General features: G+C 31.6%; 1 protein-coding gene across 1 annotated transcript; it reads left to right on the forward strand.

The window, feature by feature from the left end:
• The first annotated feature begins 779 nt into the window (after window positions 1–779).
• On the forward strand, window positions 780–10,101 carry LOC102672099. Its single transcript, XM_006610908.2, has 5 exons — window positions 780–1,363; window positions 4,714–5,161; window positions 5,456–5,724; window positions 5,873–6,419; window positions 8,566–10,101. The coding sequence occupies exons 1-5, from the start codon at window positions 1,244–1,246 to the stop codon at window positions 8,979–8,981; spliced, it is 1,800 nt and encodes a 599-aa protein (XP_006610971.1). The 5' UTR covers window positions 780–1,243; the 3' UTR covers window positions 8,982–10,101.
• The last annotated feature ends 334 nt before the right edge of the window (window positions 10,102–10,435 follow it).

Consider the following 10,435-nt stretch of genomic DNA (forward strand, 5'->3'; position numbering starts at 1 on the left):
AAATGTATATAATCTGAATCTAAAGAACTAAAGCATATGCAAGAAATTTTTTAAATTATAAAAAAAATGAATTTTTCGCTTAAAGTATTATTACATATACCTTCCAAGACTGAAACTTTTACATAATGATACATATAAAATAAAATTGTATAAATAATAAAAATAAAATGAAATTTTTCTGAAATAAACGACTTCAATAATTTTATTATATATATAATATAAAAAAGTATAAATTTTAAAGATTATGAAATAAATTTTTGATATTTTATATATTCTTTTTATGCAAAAATTTTTTATATAAAAAAAGATAAACATTTATAATTTCTTTTATTGTAATTAAAAAAATTATTTTTCAATAATATTCTTCCAATTTTAATCCATGACTCAACATTCTATATGAAATGCGTCGTGCATTTTCATACAGTTTAAATTAATCAGTCTGATGCAACATCAGGCACAATGTATAACTTTGTTTTTAACAATACCTTTAAGATTTTGAATTCTTATTCAATTTTTCATCTTATTTAATCTTCATATTCAATCTTATCCACGTCTTAAACATATCCATCGATTCTTTTTTCGAATATAAATTCTCGAAATCAAACTTTCATTCGATTTTCGAATAAAATTTAAATTTTCCCCAAGCGTAATTTACAAAGTAAAATTCAAAATAAGCAAGATTCAACTCTATTGCCGCCTATCCGATTTATCGACCTATCACTTGCCAGAAGTTCCCTCGACCAATCATTTTGTTGGAAAGTCATAAGCTTTCGTGACGTAGTTATTGCCACGCTGGCAGTTCAATTGACAATATCGTGCTATAAATCGAACATTTGCACTATCTTCGAATAAAATAAACAGTTTGTTGCAGTACTAGTGTACTGAAGCTGGCATATAATAGTAAAAATTTCTTGATATGCTTAAAGGAGCATTGTGAGTGATTTGAATGGACATTGGATGTAAATGTTGAAGGTAAAAAATAGCAACCAATTTCGAAAGATGCTCTCTCGCTCACTTGGTAAGCAATAAGAGCCTCAGGGTGGGGCGAAGAGGCCGAATGTCTGTCCGACTGTCCGTGACGGGTTCCTTTCCTCCGTTAGTTGCCTGATGCGCTTTATCGTGTCTGAGTGTAACGTTGGTGCAGTGCCTAAAGTGTTTTTTTTTAATGGAAACGTAGTGATTGCAGTGCATTCTATGTAATAAACATATACACGTAAAGTGTACGATTGATAACCAACGAGGGATGTCGTCTACAGATATCAATCTGATGGATTTCCTCTTCCCAAGAGAAGACGCTTTCCTAAAAGGCGACATTAAGGACGAGCCTTTCATAGATCAGAGCTACAACGATGACGCCATCACGGTGAGTTTCTGATGCACGCTTTTATCACATTTTTATTATTTAGCTTTTCTTTTCTTTCCAATAATTACTTACTTTCGAACCAGTTCTTTCGCGACTCCAAGAAAACTAGTTTCTTTTTACATACGAATATGAAAGGAACTATAGGAATAACTGGAAGCAGGTTTCGATGAACTATAGTTTGAATAGTTTCTTAGTTGAAAGGTTATACAAAAATAATCGTGATTAATCGGGAAAGACAATCGAGGAATTGGATAAAGTGGCTGGCTCATTAATATCGCGCTTCCCAAGTTCCCGGAATATCACACGCGAAAATAGGTCTCTTTTATGTAATTGAAAATTCGATATACATATGGAAAAATACCTATGTAAGAGGAATATAAATTTTAGCGAAATCTGATTTCCTGATAAAGATAGGCGAAATATTTTTCAAGTTAAAAACGAATTCTATTGCAGCTTGTTATCAAGAATGTTAATACAATGAATAATTCCTAAGGCTAGTGAAACCTTCAAAGATCGACTTGATGTTTTACGCAATGTTATCGATGAATATTGAAAATATGCGAAGACCGGCATGTGAAAAAGTTTCATATTTCGTCATATAAACAAATAGATCATTTTAAGCTATGCATTTACTTCTCTATTATTATTCACTAATTTAAACTTAGTAAACTCTAAGCAAACCTAGAGAACTCTAGATGAAAAATTCTAATACGCTTGAAGCGCAAAAAGCGATGCTATTATACTTCATCACGATCTGTGCTACTTTCATCGCGTCTTTAATTCTTCATTCGACTAACGAGAGGATGGACCGACCATCTCTTGCTTTCATTACTAACCATTATATTCAATTACGCTCAACAGGCCACGAAGTAATCCATACGGAGAATATTATAGAATTATAGTTAATCATAGCCGAAACATAAAAGGACAATTGACGTGATATCGAATGTTTACGGTTACAGTTAAATTACGATTATGATTAACTACAAATTCTTGTTATTCATCATTAATTCTTGTTAACATATGGTGTACCCACGTGTCGATGTGCATAAATATTTGTCGTTTATTTGAAAATTATCGTATTTTAATAAATAATTTATCATTAAAATAATTAATACATACAATATACAATAATGAAATACAATAATGAAAAATATAACTTATCAATGATTGAATGATTTATAAAATATAAAGAAATCGAAAAGAAAAAAAAAGTATTATTGTTTCTTTTTTTAATCTTTTTCAAGATGTTATAAAAATTATTCGATCTCTGTTTCTTTATATTAACTGGGAAAACTGTATGCGGATATTGTTATTATATAACCATATGTTTTTGTAACATATGGAATGGTCTAATGCACGTGCTCTGTGTGGTAGCCGCCATATTGGAATGTCTTCGATAAACACTTAATTATATATTTCATATCTCATTAAAAGTAAAAAGGATATTTGTTTACAAACAATCTTTAAATCTAAAAAGAATCGATTAAATTAATTAACTAAAATTAAATAATAATTAACATAATTCTTTTTTCAATTCTACGTAATCCTATGTAAATAATTCTTATTCTAATTGATATATAATGTTTTTATAATGGAGATAAATGTCTTTATGCAGAATCGAAACGAGAATGCAAGCACTCGTCATGGCGAACGACCTTCGAACGAAAAGTACCGTTACGTTACGGGACTCCATATGAATAATCTAAAAAATTCTGACCACTTTTTTTTCGAAACAATGAAACTTAATCGATTTGTATACACAAGTGTGCATATAAATTCTTGCATCTGTGTAATTATTTCTTAAAATTTAAAGTAAATTTAAAGATTAAACAAAAGTTTAATAAAAAATTTCCATAAAAATGGAGAATTTTTAAACATTTTTGATTTTTATTTTATTCGTTTTTGTAAACGCGGAAGATTATTTTTTAATGCTTTATTTAATTTTTATTTTTTTTTTTATCTCAAACATAAGGCCAACATCTGTCAATTTTAACAAGAAAAAGTCTCACAGAGAATTCTAAATTTAGGATAAACACAGAAACATCTTGCATGAGATCACAATTTATTTTTAATTCAAAGAATATGGAATAATTCAACAAAAAACGTTAAATGTATAATTCTTGAATATTGATCGATATAAACCCGTTTAAATATCAAAAAAAATCATCAAAAAAAAAAAAAAAAAATCATAAAATTCTGAAAAATAAAAACTATCGTAATATTCATAAATACATACAACTTACGTAAAAATGAAAATTCTGTGTAAAAATCATAAACCTGAAACGATTATTTGATAATATATGTATATATACGTAAATATAATTTATATATAAATTTAATTAGCATTTGAATGTATCAAACAATTATTTAGAATGATTCGCTTTTTTAATTGCTTTCAATTTTCTCTTTATTCGTGATTTAAGAGGTATACCAGTGAAATCGTAAAATTCGAGCGAACCAGTGTTTCCACGCTTGACTATATTTACCATTCCTCTTGTGCTTGGAAACTAGGTTACTCGACATTGGGCAAATGCTCGATTCATCGCGAGCCGAGCGACAAGCGCTTCGACCATTTTTCAAGCTTCGCTAAGCCGATTAAGCTAACTTTCATCCAGATATCTAAGTGGAGCACGCATTAGCAAAGCTTGTTACTTCCATTCTAAATCTTTAGATCCATTGCAAATGCGACATCGTTGGCATTTCGTAACGATGGCATTTTATCGTGTGCAATGCACACAATCTTCTTATTAGAAATATAAAATGAATAATGTCATTGATAGTAGATCGTAAAGAAATTGAATAACTCGTCAATGTCGTGCCTAAAAACTGAGATCGTTTTATCGCGGTGCATATTCATCAGATCAATATAGATTCGATCTAAATGGAACGCTATATATGGAATAGAAACTAAAGAGAACGGTTGCAGCCAAGTAAAAGTACCATTCAAAACAAACTGCATGCACTCGTGATTCTTTTCGCATAGCATCGAGTAAACTTCTGACGTTGAAAAACAAATAAGAGATTGGCCTTGCAATTAGAAGTTAAAAATATGAATGTATATAAAGTCATTAGTCATAGATATCACGATAATTCATGCTATTTTTTTGATAAAAGATTTAGATGTATACACTTAACTAACTAACATACACTTAACTAATATTTTACATTGTATCCGAGATATTTGTGTTGCCATTATTAGTCACATAGTAAATTCTATATCTTCTATAGAAAACTTTCAAACTTTCAAACTTCGGAGGATTAATTTAAAATCTAGCTATATCATGGCTCGCGCTATACAGTAAATATCTTAAAATAATTTCCATTCTGTTCTCCGTTTGCTTTTCAAGGCGGAAGAATGGCCAACCAATCCAGACGATTTTCTGGACTCTATTTTCAAGCTGGAGGATAATCAATTCAACTTGATCGATAATGATTTAGATGCGATCCCTTCTTCCTCGTCGGACAGCGGGCTGTCGAGTGCGCTGAGTCTCTCTTGCGAACAACAATTAAGCCCGCTTCTGCCGATCGAGGAGGATCAAGTGGAGATGAGTAATTCTGAGATGAGCAGTCCTCAGAATATCATGGATTTTGATTCGTTGGGCAGTCCTAATCAATCGATGGCCAGTGTAGATAGTCCTGTCAGATCGGTGGTTAGTTCTAATATTGGTTCACCCGTCATGGATGTAGCCGAAGAAATGGACGTGGAACACACCCTCGTGGCTGTGGTGAACCCGACTAACACCGTGGTAGATGCTAATACGACAATTATAACGGAACAACCGGTTATCGATTTAGGTAAGAAATTGGCTGGATTTTTCCTTTTCTAAAGGATCGATAAATTTACAGCTTACAGGCTTACAGCCAAGAACACGGTCTTTGGTCAAATGTTAATGTTTAGACGAATTTATCGAACTTAAACGAACCGATAACATCTATTTAACAAGATGTTAACCAAATAATAGATTTAAAAACAATACGAATAACATTATATCACAAGCAAATCGAGATTTCTAGATTAAAAATTTCCAAGATTAAAAAGTTCCATCTATGAAAAACAGCGAGAGAAATAAATTTTTTCTTCTTTTTTAGAAAAAACACCGAAACCTCAGATTCACGTTGCATCTCCGGAAAATAACACGATAAATGTGCGCAATATCACTTGCAATGGGAAACGGAATATCAGACAATTGATACGCGTTACACCGATGGGTTCCGGTAATCCAAGATCGATCCTACTGCCAGTGAGTTTGAAAGACATGAAAGAAGTGAGAACCATCAAGATCATCAACGCTTCCCAGGCTAGAAATCTCAAAGGGTTCAAGATCAACCAGGCCAACATCATTAACAAACCAGTTCAGGTAATTCAGGCTATGTAAACCATATATACATATATACAAAATCCTTCTTCAATGTTTTCTTCAAAAAAAAAAAATTAAAACAAAAACTTAATCGTCGTTACGGTTTCATAAAATTTCACGCGTTTCTTTCTTTTTCTTTCCTCTACAGATGAACATCAAACAAGAATTCAAAGAAGATTCCAGTAGCGAGAAGGGTTGCAATTCGAGCGACGAGGTCTCAGAATCGGATTCCCCGTATCCGAGGCTAAAACTGAACGCAGAGGAGAAACGTCTGCTCCAAAAAGAAGGCATCACCCTGCCTACTCATTATCCGTTGACGAAGCACGAGGAAAGGGAATTGAAGAGGATCAGGCGCAAGATTCGCAATAAAATTTCCGCTCAAGACTCGCGGAAGAGGAAAAAGGAGTACGTGGACGGATTGGAAGATCGGGTGAAGCAGTGTACCGAGGAGAATATGACACTGTTGAAACGTATCAAGGCGCTTCAGTCGCAGAATCAGAGCCTGGCCGGCCAACTGAAGAGGTTGCAAGCACTGTTGCAAAAAGGCAACAAGAGCGCCCAGCCTGCCACTTGTCTAATGGTTTTGCTGCTCTCGTTGGCCTTGGTTGCTGTGCCGAATCTTCGGCCACACTCCAATTCAAACAATGAACTCACGCAAGAGCAGGAACAGCCGGAGAAAATGCCACCTTTGGCGGGTAAGTCCGAGTAACTCATTTCATCTCTCGTTTACGAGCAGATCGTGTGTAATTTTTTTTAAGTTGTTAAGATTCTAGTTAAAATTCCAGTTATAAAATGTGCGCATAATTTGAAATAATTATTTCAAAGAATTAAGCAGATATCGCTATCTTATTATCTTTTGGAATCATTTTAATTAAATATGAAATGTCATATATCAATGGATATCTTTTATTTCTTTTTAAAAAATACTAACAACTTTGTAGATCTTGATTTTATCAAGTATTTTTTATATAATAATCTATCAAAGACTTTCCAGATCTTGTAAGTAACTTGTAGTAAACTATTCAGATCTTGATTTCGACTTAATTTTATGTATATTATTCGACAATTATAACGAAATCATAGTCACATTTTGTCGAACCGTTATATTAACGGTTGCACAATACAAGTTGAATGAGTTTGATACTATGCTTCAGAGTACATTGAACTCTATAGAATCGTGAAAGGCATAGCCCTTAAAACTTTATTTTTTCCTCGCGTTGCTTTCACATCCCATGGATTGTTGCATCTTGGCCTCGTACTGTCGAGTTTTTTACTGGTTTAAAAAACGAAACAATCAAGTGTTCTTTTATATATATATATTTTTTTTTCTCATGTGTCATTTCAAACAAAACTCGTTTGAAAATAAAATTATCTCACTAATAAAATTTGTCTGTGATCGTCAAGGACATTTTTTAATATCTATAATATTTTTAATATTTCATCAGAATGTCTGCAATGACATCAAGGAGTAAAAATTGATACGCTAAACTTCAAATGATATCTCTTATCATAAATATTTATATTTCCTTTGATTAAATATTAGTAATTTGAACGTGTAGGTGAAAAACGAAACAGAAAACTTTAACAAACATTCATTATCATCAAATATGATAACAGCAGATAATTGGACGATGTTAGGTAAATATTTTACGTAATCGTTCGTTCATAATTATGATTCATATTTATAGAATAGAATATAAAACACTTAGAACTTCATAGAAACATAATTTATTCTATTTACTCGATTTTGATAATTTCTCGGAAATTGAATTTGCTTCATCGAATGCTAAAACAGCAAATTCCAATAACAGAATGTCAGAAAAAAAGTAACAAGACACGGTATTTTAGATTACGAAACGAATTTGCTTCATATTCTCGAATCTACGACGCAACAAATTTATCAAAATATTTTTTAATAAATATAATTTGATTATTTTAATCCAATAATATTATTAATAAGATTAATAACAAAATCTAAGTCTTATTACCTATTAATGAGTTACCTAAAAAGTCTTGTTAACCTATTAATTATTCACTAATTATTCACTAATTGATTGTAAAATATGATAAATTATCATGCAAGAGAATATGGAAAAATGATTACAACTTCACACAAAGTTTTTATCAGAAATTTATGATAAATTTTGATAAAAGAACAAACATGATGTTTCGAAATCAATAGGTATGGAATCGATATGAATATCGGTATGGTGAAACCGGAGTAGGGTAGAAGAGCGAACAGAAGTTGTTCAACTACTTTCTAAACGAGGACAAGAAAACTCTGATCCTTTCTCGATGTCAGAACAGAACGATCCTTCTCATCGAACTGCAATCTTATTTTAATTACTTTCTTCAAAATGCCCATTCGCTTTATTTCTCTCCTTTTTTGCCTTAGATTGTAACGTTATCACGTCTCCACCAACTTCTCAATGTAACTTTCATTCATAACTTGTCGTCAAGATGATTCTCGTTTCTTTTAGAAAGTAATGAGAACCCTACGAAGTCATTGACCTTCGTTAAAATTCAAAGACTAATACCTTAGGATCGTTCACTTGTACGTGGAATGCCTCGTAACCAGTTTTTAGTGTCCATTACGAAATCAATTAAATCAAACTGCTTAAATCAAACAACGTATGCAATGTATTTTCGTTCTGCCGTCGTAAGCTGCCGTTCGAGATAATTACTTTGCATGCACGATAATACGAAATGCGATAAATACGATAACTACAGTTCCAAAGCATGAGTATAAAAAAAATTTTATTCGAAAAATCTTAGAAATCTTGGAAATCTTGCCTGAATCTGTTTCACAATTGTTCAAATTATTAACATTATGCTTTCTAGGTCGTTCTCGAACGTTACTCTACACGAAACAGCTGATGGACGAGGAATTGCAGCAATATAGCGAGGAATTGCTGCAGGAAGTGGAGGGCCTTTTGGATCACGATTACAGCCCTACAATTCAGCCACCCCTATACAAACGTCCTCGCATGGACACAGATTCTCCACCGAAATGCATCTTGTCTTCCGATCATATCGGAGGAACGCTTTGCGGAAGACAGGAAGTCACGATGAAATCGAACAGGAAATACATCGAGCCACCGTTAGACGATGTTTGGCCACCACCGAATCCAGGCGGGCAAAAGAATGTCAAAAAGGTGGTGGATAAGCTCGAAGCATTGACCAACGAGCTGAAGATTAATATTTCTGATTCGGAAGGCATGAGAACTGTCCTTCTAAAAGTTCCTCAGGAACAATAAATAAATGGGAGAGAACCAATTGTCACGATATTATATTTTTCTATCATTTGTAACCCTTTGCGATTGGATCTGTTTATATTGCTGATACGTGACATTTCTTGAAAATATTCTTGGAGAAGAAAATTATAAATTATGAAATAATCTATTTAAAAAAAAAAATTTTAAATAGAAGTTGTTCAGAATAATCAAAGGATCTAGAGATGAATTGAATGGAGTTTCAAAATAAATCGATATACTTCTTTTTATTAATACATGGTTAATGAAAATTTTCGAAGATTCTAAATTATTTTGAACCATGCATTCTCTTTTAATTCGATCTCTTCTAAATGAAAAATCATAAAGGGTTAACTGTTGAATAAAACACTCCGATAAGAAACATACACAAAAGAGAATAGAATTCTGTAGTTTTTAATTAATTTTTCTGCGTGAATATTTTCTAGAGATTAATGAGAATCCGTTCAACTAGCATATTTTAAACAATCGGTCGATATTTTTCACTAGCAATGGGATTAGGAATTTTCGTGTAAGTCTATACTACTTTTAAGAGTTTATCGAAATCATACGTGCTCTTCTATATTTTCCTCTTCTTCTCGCATATTTTTAGCGTTATATCATCGAAGCTATCTCATATTCATATACTATAGTTCATTCGTGCTTTTCATCGATAATTTTACATATATTCTATCAGTAAACGAATTTCACAAACTTGATTTTTCATATCACTTTGTCTGTTATAGTCAACTGCACACCGTCATAGTTAGGTATTGATCGTCTTTAGATGATTTTTCAAGAGTTTTTATCGATTGAATGATATTTAAGATTTATCTATTTATAAGAAGAATTTATTATGAGAGTTTTACAGTTAATATTGATGTTGCCGATGATAAGAGAAATAAAATTTGTAAATAGTCATTATACGAATTGTCAAAACGACACACATACAGAAAGATATACATATATTATTATTATTATATTAAATAGATATAATAAAAGAAATATATCGTAGCTTTAATTTTAAAAGATACGATTTTTAATTCTGTACTACTGTACACAAAAGATGATATTTACAGAAGTATAGTAGTAAATTGTAAGTAATAAGTTGATAAAGAATTTGTTTATACACATATATTATATACATAAACAAATGCGTATAGCATATATGTTTCCATCCTTTAATGCGTGATAAATTCAATTATCCAAAGGATAATTTTCATCATGAGAGCTCGGGTATCGCAGTGTTAATAATAATTTAATATCATATCTCACGAGAAATTTGCAAGAAAAATGCAAATAAAACATAGATGCGTTAACTATGCCAACCTCGAGTGAAATCTATTTAAAACTGCGTGTTATCGACACCAGGTCTCAAGACTGTATCATAAATTTAGTTTATTACATCCTGATATATTTCTTATTCTTTTTTTTTCTTTTTTTTTTTTTTTTTTTTTTTTTTT

This window comes from Apis dorsata, unplaced genomic scaffold (genome assembly GCF_000469605.1).
Source record: "Apis dorsata unplaced genomic scaffold, Apis dorsata 1.3 scaffold_82, whole genome shotgun sequence".
Taxonomy (NCBI): Eukaryota; Metazoa; Arthropoda; class Insecta; order Hymenoptera; family Apidae; genus Apis; species Apis dorsata.